The 14,206-nt window shown below is 46.2% G+C and overlaps 1 protein-coding gene across 1 annotated transcript in view; it reads right to left on the reverse strand.

Moving 5' to 3' along the window:
• The window catches only part of RANGAP1 (Ran GTPase activating protein 1), a 1,265,070-nt gene that overhangs the window by 943,888 nt on the left and 306,976 nt on the right, over positions 1-14,206 (reverse strand). Inside the window, exon 6 of the mRNA XM_069652750.1 lies at positions 11,539-11,673. Coding sequence (XP_069508851.1) covers positions 11,539-11,673 — 135 coding nt within the window. The remainder of the gene's footprint in view (positions 1-11,538; positions 11,674-14,206) is intronic.

Raw genomic sequence — 14,206 nt, forward strand, 5'->3', positions numbered from 1 at the left:
TGAGATCCCCTGGAACATGTTGAGATGATAGGTAAATGTTCTGTCTGAGTGCCCATGTCCAAATTTTCTGGGCAAGCCTGGACAGATTTGGCGAACGAGTCCCGCCCTGTTTGTTTATGTAAAACATCGCTGTTGTATTGTCTGTTAAGATCTGTACTGACAGGTTCAACAGGTGGGGTTCAACAGGTGGGGTTCGAAGGCTCGAAGCGCTCTGAAGACTGCCCGAAGCTCTAGGAGATTGATATGATTCTTGATCACTGTGTGAGACCAGAGACCCTGAGCTGTGTGGTGAAGGAGGTGTGCTCCCCACCCCGACAGAGACGCGTCTGTAGTGACTACAGCTTGTATCTCCGGATCGTAAAAGGGTTCCCTCTTGTCCACAAGTGAAGACTTTGTACAAGTGTTGGCGAAACGACCACTAGATCGTCCCACTGACCACTTGCCCGAGACCACTTCGCCAACCATTCTTGATGGTTCGCAGGCGCGCGTGGGGGACCAGGTAAATACATGACGCCATCATGCCTAGCAAACACATCGCTTTGCACACCATTATCTGGCGACCGGACTGATGAACAAGTTACTTATCAACTGTAATGTTCTTTCGACTGGATGTTCCTCCCACGTATTCCTCATCTTGTGATAATCGTTATCTCCAGCTTTGCTGCTTTGGAAAAAAAAATTCTCTCGGCAGAGGGCGCTGTGCTCGAGGTCGTGGCATCGACTGTCCCTCGACGTACTCCGTACTCTGTCGACGTCACCGATGGTATAAGTAGCTCGAGCCGCACCTGTTGCTTCAGTTCTGTTTTTTCGATGAAATATATATAGGAGGAACACCCAGGCGTGTCCCATGACTGATACATTCTTCGTGAGAGGAAAGTGTAAGAACACGTAAACTGTACTGTGGGGTTGGATGGGAGGGTCGATGAGGAATACGTGGGAGGAACATCCAGTCGAAAGAACGTTACAGTTGGTAAGTAACTTGTTCTTTGAATGGATTGTGTCCTCCCACGTATTCCTCATCTTGTGATAGGCTCCCATAGCAGTATCAATTTTTGGAGGTGGGAGTACCATTTCAGTTTTCGTGGACAGAATGCAGAACTGCCCTTGCAAATAAACCCTCGTTAGAGGAGGCAGTGTCCAGACAATAATGTTTAACAAATGTATGTATTGTTTTCCAGGTTGCAGCTGCACAAATGTCTGCTGCCGGGACTCCCCTCTTTAGAGCCGCAGAAGTAGCCATTCCCCTTGTAGAATGGGCACGAAGCCCATCTGGTGGTTCTTTTCCCGCTAATCTATAGCATTCAACTATAGCTAATATGATCCAGCGGGACATGGTCTGTTTCGTTACAGATAAGCCTAATTCTTGACCAGTGTAACCCACAAACAGTTGTTCATCTTGTCTCAATTTAGCCATCCTAGATATTTAAAAACTAAGAGCCCTCTTGGGATCTAATCAGTGTAACCTCTCCTCTTCTTTGCCCAGATGAGGAGCATAAAACGTAGGAAGTACTATTTTTTTGTGACAAATGGAAGTCCGAGACTACTTTTGGCAAAAATAAAGGTTTAACTATAAGGACTACCTTATCTTTATAAAAAATTGTATATGGTGGTTTGCATGAGAGAGCCTGAAGTTCGCTAACCCTGCGGGCTGATGATAGGGCCACAAGTAGGACAGTTTTTAGAGTCAAAAACCTCAATGGACATGAGTGCAGAGGCTCAAAAGGTATGCAAGTCAAGAATGTTAACACTAAATTTAATCCCGGGCTGGTACATGAAAAGGGATTGGAGGGTACACATTAGTGAGCCCCTTTAGGAATTGAACTATTAACAGTATTTTGAAGTATGAAACCTCTTCCGAGGAGTGCTTAAAAATGGATAGCGTAGCAAGGTATCCTTTTATTGTTCCTATCTGGAGCCCCAGATTAGCTAGATGTAGCAGAAAAGAAAGCACCATTGGGGTGCCACACTGAAAGGGTCCACATCCTTGTCTTTGCACCAGTTACTAAACCTATTCCAGCGACATCGGTACAAAGACTTTGTTGCTTTTCTTCTGGCCGAAAGCAAGATAAGATTTCCATTACGTCATCCGGAAGATCCCAATCCTTGTATCTCAACCTCTCAGAAACCATGCGTGAAGGTTGAGTGTTTTGACCTCTGGATGGAGAACCAGACCTTCCTCTTGCGAGAGAAGATCCTCTCTTTGCGGAAGACGTATTGGAGGGCAGATGGACATGTCTAGAAGGTCCGGGTACCACGTCCACCTGGCCCAATCCGGGGCAATTAGGATCATGGTTTTCCTGAACTTTCTCAACCTCCTGATTACTTGAGGAATCACGGGGACTGGGGGAAACGCGTACAGCAGTGGAAACTTCCACTCCACTACGAATGCGTCTCCCAGAGCTCCTCTTTGAGGAAATTCCCTTGAGCAGTATTGATCGCACTTCCGGTTGATCGCGGTGGCGAACAAATCCACTTGAGGGGTTCCCCAAAGGGCGAAGATCTCCAGAAGGACTTCCTGAGCCAGCTCCCACTCGTGAGAGGCCGTGCTCTGCCTGCTCAGAGCGTCTGCCGCTGTGTTCTTCTCTCCGGCTAGATGAATTGCTGACAGAGAGATTCCTTCTCTTATTGCCCAGAACCAGAGCTGCATTGCCTCTCTGCACAGTGGCAGTGACCCTACTCCTCCTCGCTTGTTGAGATAATGACGGACAACACAGTGGCCATGTACTATCAGAACATTCTTTCCCTGTACAGAGGGCAGAAAGGCCTTCAGAGCTAGCCTGATTGCCCTCAGCTCTAATAGGTTGATGTGTAGTTTGGACTCCAAAGGAGACCAACAACCGCTGATTTTCAGATCGTTGGTGTGTGCTCCCCACCCCGTGAGTGAGGCGTCCATCACTACCGTTATCTCCGGCCATCGTTGCCAAAAAGACTCTCCCTTGAGAATGTTGTCGTTGCAAGCCCACCATAGAAGATCCTGAGCAACTGCATTTGGGACTTGCAGAAGATCCGACATATTCCCTGAGAACTGGGACCACTGAGTTCTGAGTGCCCATTGAAGGGATCTCATTCTCAATCTGGCCTCTGGTACAAGAAAAATGCAGGATGCCATGAGGCCGAGCAACCTGAGAAAATCGAAGGCCGGTAGACGTTGGGCATTTTGGAATTTTGTTACCATCTGCTGGATGTGGAGAGCTCTCACTTCGGGAGGCAAGGCTTTTCCCGATGAAGTGTCCAAGACCGCTCCGATAAACTGGAGTTTCTGGCTTGGTATCATGTGGGACTTCTTGAAATTGAGGGAGAAGCCCAGTTTGTGGAGGAAGTGGCAGGTGATCGAAAGATGTTCCTGAGCTTGTTCTGGAGAACTTGCTCTGATCAACCAGTCGTCCAGGTAGGGATATATGTGAATACCTCCCTTCCTGAGACTTGCTGCCACAACCGCCAACAGTTTGGTGAAAACCCTCGGGGCGGAGGTCAACCCGAATGGCAGAACTCGAAACTGATAATGAGAATTGCCAATCGCGAACCTCAGGTACTTTCTGTGCTTTGGATGGATTGGCACATGAAAGTAAGCATCCTGAAGGTCCAATGATACCAACCAATCTTGGAGTTGGAGAGCCTGAAGGATCTGAGAAAGAGTCACCATCTTGAACTTGTCCTTCCTGAGGAACTTGTTCAAGTTTCTCAAGTCCAAGATGGGTCTCAGTCCTCCGTCCTTTTTTGGGATGAGAAAATATGGGGAGTACCAACCCCTGTTCCTCTCCGCTACAGATACCAGTTCTATGGCACCTTTCTCTAGCAGGGTTAAAATTTCCTGCAACAGGAGCGGATCTGGAATTTTGGCGGAGTTGGCTCCCGGTGGATGATTCTGAGGCCTTTTTAGAAAGGGGAGACAGTAACCTTGGGCTACTGTTTCCAGTGCCCAAGCATCTGAGGCAATGCCTCGCCATTCCTTCAGATGTTGAGAGATCCTGCCTCCCACTGGTGTTTTGTGTAACAAGGCCTCAGAGGGATTTGGAGGCGGCTGCAGGAGTGGCTCAAGGCACAGATGCCGCTCCTTAGGCTGATTTTGCACCTATTCCTCGTGTTCCATGAGGGAAGTTTCTTTTGCCCCTTTGAGAAGCCTGTGCTCTTCCTCTACCAAAAGAGGAGTAGTATCGAAAAGAACGACCCCTCCAGGAAGATGAGCCGGAATAGGGTTTGAGGCTGGCGCAAAGAGGCGCTAAGTGATTTAGCTGCCGCTTTCGAAGGTCTGAAGTTTTTCTAGGCTTTCATCGGCCTTTCTGCCAAAGAGCTTCGAGCCATCAAAGGGCATGTTGAGGAGTCTAGCTTGCACGTCTGGTGCAAACCCAACTTCCTCAACGACGCAAATCTGCGCAGCACAACGCTTGCAGCCATGGATCTGCTGATACTATCAGCAGTATCCAGTCCAGACTGGAGACATTCCCATATTGCCTCCTTCCAGTCTTTGACAATATTCACGAAGCCTTCCCTTTTTTCCCTCGCCTTCCGGAATATGATCAGCCGCCGCCGAATACAGTCCCACAGGGTATGGGTAAACCTGGCTAGGGTACAGGTGACATTTGCCGACTTAAGTGCTATACTGCCGGATGTGAAAACTTTACGTGCCCAGGCATCCATTTTTTGATCCTCTCTATCTGGAGGGATAGTTGGATAAGCAGTTTGTTTTGAAGTAGATGCTGCCTGAATGACTAAACTCTCTGGAGTCTGATGTTTATTCAAATATTCAGGATCCGTTCCAGCAGGTCTATATTTTCTTGGAAATGCGCTTTCTGCAGCAGCAATAGTTTCTGGTTTCTCCCAGTTTTTCTCCACAGTCCTTTGAAGGGCCCTGTGAAAAGGGAGAACAGGATCTTTCTGAGGTCCCTTGACGATTATATCCGTCATGTCATCTTGTTCAAAAATGGGTGAAGTGTTACCCCAACCCATATATTCAACTACCCTGGTCATAAGACCACTGTACCCAGCATCTGCATGCTCTGCAGGATCAGGTTTGGCGAACTCTAATTCTGGGCATGTGTCAACTCCACTGGCAGAATGTAGAGTATCACTAACGTCTCTCATTCTAGATTACTGGTCAATAGGTTCCTCAGGAACTTGTATTGTACCATAAGTAACTCCCAAAGGAGTAACCTCGTCTTCTTCTGAAGCAGACTCTTCATAAATTGCTGACAGATTTAAAAAAATCTGACCAGGGCAAACGAGTGAATCTCCTTTCTTCCTCTTCCATCTGCTTCGAAGGAATTGGCAAATCCTGCGAAGGGGTCTTCGAAGATGACTTCGATAATGGCGTAGAGGATGTTTTTGGCTTTGGAGTCGAAATTATCGACGCCGAAGTCTTAGACGATTTGTGTTTCTTGCATGGCACTGGAGAAGTGCTGGACTCTCGAAGAGTCTTCGACGGTTTTACGTCGACTCAAGTTTTTTTGGATTCCTCGACGCTACCGGTCTTTGTCATGGTAGCCTTGGACTTGCCTTTGTCGTCCAATGGAGCGTCTTTAGGGGTATGGCTTTTCGAGGGTCTTTCAAGGGGGTCGGGCCGCATTCTCGAAAACCTCCATCTTTTTGCGGAATTCTTCCCACTTACGGGGAGAATCCGATTTAGTCAGACAACAAATTTCTAAGGTCGACTCTGAAGAGGAAGATGATGATGAGGGAGATCTATGTCTCCTCTTCATTTTTTTCGATGACAAAGTGTCTCGATTTACTCCTAGATTGAGATCTCTTTGAGTGCCTATGGCGATCCGATTCCTTAGAATCAGTCGCTTTCTTGTGTCTTTTTTACGAAGCCTTTGAGGCCTCCCTCCCCACCAACAGTTTACCTCTCCTCTCACAAAGAGCTTTCTCGGTCAGAGACTGGCAGGACCCGCAATCGTCGGTTCGGTGACTGGAACCGAGACACCAGGGACAAATCCGGTGGGGATCGGTGATCGACATCTTAGATCCACAATCTGCACACTTCTTGAACCCAGTCCTGGGTTCAGAAGACGTTGAAGATGACATTTTCTTCACAGAACATAGAAGCGCGCCGTTCTCGATAGCGAAGCGATCGTAAAAACAGAACTGAAGCAACGGGCGCGGGTCAAGCTATTTATACCATCGGTGACGTCGACAGAGTACGGAGTCCATCGAGGGACAATGGACGTTGCGGCCTCGAGCACAGCGCCCTCTGCCGAGAATTCGAAGCAACGAAGCTGGAGATAACGAATTATCACAAGATGAGGAATACGTGGGAGGACACAATCCATTCGAAAAGGATAAACACTGGTGCTCGCACATACAGCAAGCTCTAGCCAATAAAGTTACAACTCTTCAAGTAAAAATTGCCAAGAAAAAAGCCTCATTAACTAGCACCACGCCCGTTAGCAATACCCCATCTAATAACACCACTAAACGTAAAGATTATAATGTCCCTCAAACCTTTGAATTGTCAGGGTGACCAATGCCCTGCTCAATTCATTAAGGATGCAGGCAGAGACCTGGCCCCCTTTATTACGAAACTCATCAACGCTTCTGTCGCATCCAATACCATCCATCATGGGTGCTCCCATTACTGAAACAACAGACTCTAGACCCGTTGATACCCACCAATTACTTATCTATTACTACTGTGCCATTTCTCCTGAAAATCACTGATGAAATGGCTTACTCCCAAATACAAAAACACCTGGAATCTAAATCATTAGGAGTAAGGCAATCAGGCTTTCGGCCCCAGCATGGGACCGAAACAGCGTTAATTGACCTGAAGGCCCAGATCTACGAATTTAGGGATAAAGGGGATTCAGCCCTCCTCCTACTGCTGGACTTATCGACTGCTTTTGATCTGGTCGATCACCAGGTCTTATGCAATCAACTGGATTCGGCAGCTTACTTCAACATAAGCCATAGCGTGGATACAATCCTTTCTAAGTAATAGGACTATGAGAGTCTTCTCGCCCATGGCAGCGGCTGACCCTATCTCCATCACCTGCAGAGCGCCCCAGGATTGCTGTATTTCCCCTACCCTATACAACATCTTCACCAAGCCCCTTTTCGATGATCTGGATCATCTGGGTATCACCTACACTAATTATGCAGATGATACACAGATCCTCCTACCTCTTACTGGTGATTATGACAAGGATTTGGCCTTGGTGAACAGGGTATACCTCATCATTCAGGCATGGATGGCCACCCATGGGCTATGCCTGAATGATAAGACAGATCATCATCCTGGGTACGCGATCGACCCTCAAAAAACGGAGTCCCAAATATTCGGGCTTTAACATAGACCATAATATTATTACGGTGGCTAAGGAGGTAAAAACCCTAGGATTTTACTTGGATTGCACTCTCTCCTTCAACAAGCAGGTTAATGCCTTGCCTCGTCCACGGCATATACCTGCAAACTGATTAGAGTAGGCAAAGCCTTCCTGTCAAACACTAGTTGTATCACCCTCGCCAGAGCACTTATCTTATCAAAGCTCGATTACTGAAACGCTGTGTACATAGGAGCTAATAAACAAACCATTAAGAAAATCCAACTCCTGCAAAACAATGCTCTCAGAGCTGCACTAGGCATTGCTAGGAGAGAACACATCTCCGAGAGGAGCTAACAACTGGCTTTCCACACATGATAAAATTAAATTAAAAGTTTCCTCCCTTACACACAAATGCTTGAACAATGCAGCACCTTCCTTACCTGTCAAACAGAATAAATATGAAACCTGTGACAAGAGCAACCAGACTATCTAATACAAATTGCCTCTTGATCCCTAGATTCAAGCTTTCTAGAGTTGGAGGCAGCAGCTTCCAGGTGAAGGCAGCCCAATTGTGGAATTCGCTACCTTCCCCACTAAAAGTTGATCACTCATAATAACTTCCGTCGGAGCAAAATAAATTGGCTCAAAGACGCGGACTACTAGGTCGGCCCATGACTCCCCAGACTAATGGCCCACCTTCCTGTAAATAGGCTAGTTACTGGCCATATTATGGACTATCTTATGCAATGCGGCCTAATACCTACGAGTCTGGTGCGCAATACAAGTAATAAAACACATAAACAAACAGCTTGAATGATGGCAGTGTGGCTGCTTTGTGCAGCTGGCAGGCATTTCACTCTAGGTTATCGTCCTACACATGCCATGGCTGTGTGGTCCCAGGGTGGAGTCAGAGGTGCTTGCGCCAGTAGATGTTCCCTGGGATGTGCTTGGGCTGGATTAATCTCCCAAAGTGGACTGTGAACCTTTTGAATGAATGATACACACTTGCGCACTATGATGGATGATTAGCAAGACGTACATGGCGTCACAGTGATTTAACATAGTGCAGGGTGTGTAGCTTACGTTTTACATAGTTGGCCTCCAAGGAACACGCACTTTGCAGAATGCGAGGGCTGTTTCTGGTGTGACTTGGTGTTTGGTTACAAGCTGCTCTGATGGAGGAGTATAATGATTGCATGGGGTCACCTGTGCATGTAAACCATGCTAGATTTTCAATTTGGTGGGCCTACTCCCGTAAATTGTGCGCATCGGATTGGGTTGGAAGACACATGCATGGGACAGAGTTAGATCATACATTGTCAAAGGAGAGGGGAAATTCATACTCCGCAGCCTTAGGTTAAGTGACTGCGCCAACCGCGGCACCTCATACACCCTAGATGCCTTTCATGTGGTGGATACTGCTCAACCTTTCCTCCGAAGGTGTGACGGCAAGTGGCTAAACAGTGCCGCCTACTTTGGCAGCTGTCTCATGCCAGTAGTTGGACACCTCTTCCAACAGTCTTCGTGGTCACAGGATACGTTGCCCACTGCCACTATTGTGTCCCTTGTTGCACCCCAGATGGCATTCTTCCTCTGTCCTGAGGTTCTTTAACTCACCAGCGAGGACCTGCAGCTAAGCCTCACTGAATTTCAGCTTCCGCTAGACTTTGGGCTTGCTTTTCTCAAGAAACATATTTGGCACAAGTTGCTGGCTTCGGTTTGCTACAGGAAATGGGCGATTCGTGACAGATTGTACATGGCCACAGCTGGAATTCCCATTTACGGCATGATGTTCGTTGCACCCAGCACTAATTCCTCCAGCAAACTTTCTGCTGTTTTCACAGCGGTAATGATAATTCCTCCAAGACACCTGAGGAGGTAGGTTTAGGCTGAACCAGTCATATTTGGGGATTTTAGAGCAGCGTACCTTAAAGGAACCCTGCACCTTGCCCCCAATGGGCCTGTCATGTATTTAGCCCCACACTTAGAATTTGATGGACTGGTCAGATCAATTAGATGATTAACGGGAGTGGGAAGGAGAGTGGGAGCCTTTTCGCTCTTCCCATCATGGGATACACTGCCCTTATGGTTGGCAAATAGGGTACACTAGGGATCGCACATATTCAAATTGGCAGCTAATTTACCTTTATTATTAGAGTTAAAAGATACTCTCTGGGGATCACCCTTGTTATGGATAAATGCATTATTGCGGTCAGATTGTTTACTAAATGCAGAAAGATGTAGCAATCTTGGATTCTAGACTCAGGAGAGCCTCGTGGACGTTGAGGATCTGGCCAGGCATGTGCCAAAGACATACTCAGTATAGTTCTCCTTCAAGCTGGACAATTTATTAGAGGTGTTGTTCGATAAATCACCTATCGCCGGCAAAAATTGTGGTGCACGTCCCCCCTTCCTTAGCATCGCCATTGAAACACACTGAAGGAATAGAAGTATTGTGGGTACTCCGATTGTCTGCGTGTCGCAGCATGACCTCAGGATCAGCTGAGATCAGATCCGGGACCTCCTTTTGGCCAACTGATTTCTCTGCCAGCAAGATCTCTTTGCCCAAGACTCCCACAGCCTTTTTGAGGAAGGATTTAAGAGTGCCTGGTTCATTTCACTTCGATGAAGTCAATAACACAACTAGGAAACTGAAAATATCTTGCATTGTCATGCACCCAGATACCTCCGGGTTGGGAGCGCTTCATAAACAAACAAACTTTCTTCTCGGCCAGTGAAGTACTTTTTTGCTCGTTACCTATGTTAGCTTTATCCAGTTTTAAATTCAACTTGATTGATATCACTAGGTCAGTCCCTGCGGCCTCAACAGGTTTTTCACTAGGCCATGTCAGGAAGTTAAGTATAAAATTAATGTGTGAAAGTGTTGCAATAACCGAATCTATGTAAGGATGCAATATCCAGAATACAAAAGGTGCAACGTGGAAGAACAATCATGAACAGGAACTTGCTAGGGAGCTTGTAAGCAATTCACAGCGCCAAAAAGGCATGGCCTAGGCATAAAGTGCGAGTGTAAAAGTGCTTGATACAGGACCCGCACGTACGGAAGTGGAAATTAGCAAAAATATGCAGCACATCAACGAGTATGAATAAAACAAACTTAAATCATCAATTAAAAGAACATGGAATATAAAAACACAAGTAGATGCAGCTAGCACAACAGTGAGCTTAAGGGGCTGCCAGAGCCCGAATCTTCTCCCCCAACCCACCCCAAACCCCCACAGTCATTCCTCTTAGCAAGAGCAAATGAAATGGCCCTGCTCGGCTTCTTTCAGGAAGGCTGAAACGGCAGGGACAGGAGTCTTGTTCCACAAGTTGAAGAGGTGCCAGGCTGAACTTGGAACAGTGACAGCTAAAGCAAGGTAGCCTTGCAGAGAGTTGATCAGTGCACCATGTGGCCCAGGGAAACTTCCAAAGACTCAGCGGCCACGGATCCTCGAGTAGGGGTAGCGTCAGGTTGTTCCCACCAGTGCATCAGTCAAAGTAAGGAGGAGAACCTTTTTGAGATCAGAAGAGAGGAGATCGGCTTCCCCAGGACTTGGCTGGAGGCAATGCTGGTCAGCTGGAACAGTCATCCTTGGGTGGTCAGCGGGCTGCACTTCTTTGCAGGGGGTCTTGGCTCCAAGGATGAGCTGTCGAATGGCTGCTTGAGACCTTCCTTTTATATAGGATTTGGACTGTAGTTGCCCCTCAGCCCACCGATGGTAAGGTGTTGCATCATTCGAACTGGCAGGGGCTGCCCAATCATATATTCCCAGCAACAGACACACTGTGGCATGGATGTGGACAGGGTCCAGACAGAACCAGCCCCCACACACACATATGCCACATTTTACCCGGGAAAGCGGCCAGGCCATTTTACAGTACATGGTATGTTTGGTGAAATGCAAAAGTGCACTAGTAAAAAGTAAAAGCATGGCAGGTGATGTGTGCAATTTAAAAGTTACAAGAATTTCACTAAGAGAGACAGGGTCGACCAGTACTGGTAGTCTTCTGGACTGATCATATTCATCATAAAAGTGAGCAAAAAAAAGGGCAGTACAGCGGAGGGCTTTACTTACCTCCAAAAAGTCGAGTCAGAAAGCAAACAATAGCAAAGAGCTAAGATGACCCATTGAAGTATGTAGGAGGAAAGTAGTAAAAAGAACATCTTGTTTAACACATGTAAACCTGTGAAAACCCAAATAGTGGAAAAGTAAAGATCCAAACAGTTCACAAGAAAAGACCAACCACAACACTGCAGCATTATGCGGCATCCTACCGTGAATGCTTCTGCTAGGGCGCTGGCACCATCATTCTCTAGGCGATTCCTGCCAGCAACAAAGACACGCAGGGCGAAGGGTTTGCCCAGGACACTAGATTTCTTGTGGCATTCAGCCAGGGCCGCTGCCAGGATCTGTGGAGGACAGTAGAAAAAAAACAGATCTCAAAAGGAGCTCAACAGATACAGATGTTTTGCAAAGGAATCTAAAGCCCAAATGCCTCACAATTGCAAGACAGATTGAAAGTGATTAAGTTGCTTAACTATTAGTGGGTCTGCATTATGAAATAATGTACTCCAGTGTAACTCCAGTTATCCAGCATTTGGTAACAGGCTTTCAGAACATTTCCCCGTCAACAGGCTGGAAATCCTTGGTAACATTGAGCAGTTTCATAGAACCCAGAAACTACATTCACTTTAGTTTTCTTTCTGAGTGGGTTTGAGTCATTTAGCCTGTAGCCAATTGGCACCACTTGCCTTAGCTCCACCCCTGGAGGCTTTCTTCAAATTTGTATAACGCAGTGCAAAGATAGGCAAATATGCAGCGTAGATGGGAGGCTCACATGTGAGCCTATACAAGAGACCAATGCTGGAGAATGGAGTTGCAGGTAAATAACTTATTCCTTCTCCATAATTGGATGTTTCATAGAATCACATGCTTTTAGAATAGATTGCAAAGCAGTACGAAGCATGAATATGCATCAACATGTTGTAAAACTGGGGACGATGGCTCACCTTAGGCAATGCTGGATTCAGTGAGGAGCCAGGAATGAGTCACAGAGGACTCGTGGTTTTGGTTATAAACTTTTATTCAAAACAATAAGAGGTTGGGAAATGCCTCACTATCTATAATCTATGAGGTATTTACCTACCTCAACCAAAAACCTAGGTGTCTGTCATTTGTCAAGATGTCCAAAAAATACTTCCTATGTCTCTGAAATCATATTCTGGTCATCACACTCCAAAAACTAACTCAAAAGTTCAAAGGACAATATCTCTGGATCTCAAGGTGCACAAATGTTCGACTTCAACACAAAGATGTAAATCCAACCAAAATGTTCCAATTGGATAATATTCAAAGTTCTAGGAAATGGGTCTCTCTTCACCTGGTTCCCTATACCGATATAAAATGTTCAAACAAAGAATAACGAAGTTCTTTAGAACCCCAAGAGGATACCTCCCTCCTCTTGGCACACAGGGAAATCGCTCTTTTGCCCAGATTGCTCTTCCAGTTTCAAATGATGAATCCTAGGGGCAAGATACTTCCTAGGAATTCTCCTTTTACCGTCTTCACTCTTATACCACTTTATAATCTCAAGGGCATAGATCTTCCTGGATATATTCTTCCTTCAACTTCTCTTCACCTGGTGTACTCTCCTGCCAGGACTTTCACACAATGAGTTTTCCATTTATCCATGAAACGATATTGCCAACTGTTGGCTTACTGTTCCTCGTTTAACAGTGTTTGTTTCAAATATGGGCCTCTGCCCCTTATCCCCGTGCATTCCCTTTTACTTGGCTTTCTTTCACAATTACTTTGCTTTCTCTTTTAAGGTGTAATAGGATATATGATAGGTTATTTATAACGCACTTAATACCCAGAGGTTTCCAACGGGGGCCTGGGGATCGAACCTGTGTTGCTCTGTGTCATCTTGCTTTCAAGGTGAGCATGTTGCCCCTGAGCTATCCTCTCAAGGGGTTCAACAACCCCTTCATGGCATAACTTACAGGTATGTTAGCTTCTTCACAGATTTCACTATGCTTGCGTATTGCTTCTATGAAGTGGCATACACTATTGGGCAACCCGGGAAACCTTCCGTTCTCCGTGGGCTTACCAGATGCTTTCAATGTCCCTCGCGCTTCTCTGCTTCGTTTCCTTTCAGGTTGCTGGCTCGGCATACATCCCCTTAGCCACTGAACCCTATGTCCGTATACAATACCTGCTGCATTGTGCTCTCCGGCGGCGAACCATCTGCACTCCGGTTTCCTCTTCTGCCGTCTAGGTCAGCCTTGACACGGTTTCCAGTGGCGTCTTCTAAGAGTACTGGTCGGTGTCTGTGGGGATGGCCATGCAGCTCAGCATTTGCAGCTCACTCTGCTGTCAGCTGTGCAAGTTCTAAACTTCCCAGTATGATGGAGTATTTTCCAAAGACTAGACCGCTGTGTGGGCTTACCGGTCATAGTGATCTTCATTCTATGACAAGACAGGAGGCTCGCATTATGCTTTATCTTTCTTTAATACTGCCATATCAGCATTTCAAAACTTTAACTTTTATGTTTTGGTTTTCCTTACATGTTACTTGGAAAAAAACAAAGCAGGAAGTTACAAGTTTCATATCTCAACTGAAATCAACTAGGTTTCAGAAACCACGCTTCCCATAATCCTGAGGCCCTTTGTAGTCCTGACCTCTACCCCCACACTAATCAGTGGCCAGATAGTGGTATAAACACTGACTCCCCTAGGTCCATTCCTCTTTCTTTTTGCTGCCATACTGAGATAAGTGTTATGTCTCATGTTTATGTTCTTGGATTATCGTTGCCTATTATAATATAGTCACTAAATGTAGTTATTATCAATGATAGTTAGCTGATAGACTAACAGGTGTTTGATTGATGGCTGTCGAGAGTTTATTTTACAGCGTTTGTAACGTTGTGTAGAAGCCGCGCG

Source organism: Ambystoma mexicanum, chromosome 3p (genome assembly GCF_040938575.1).
Source record: "Ambystoma mexicanum isolate Mex_15411 chromosome 3p, UKY_AmexF1_1, whole genome shotgun sequence".
NCBI lineage: Eukaryota > Metazoa > Chordata > Amphibia > Caudata > Ambystomatidae > Ambystoma > Ambystoma mexicanum.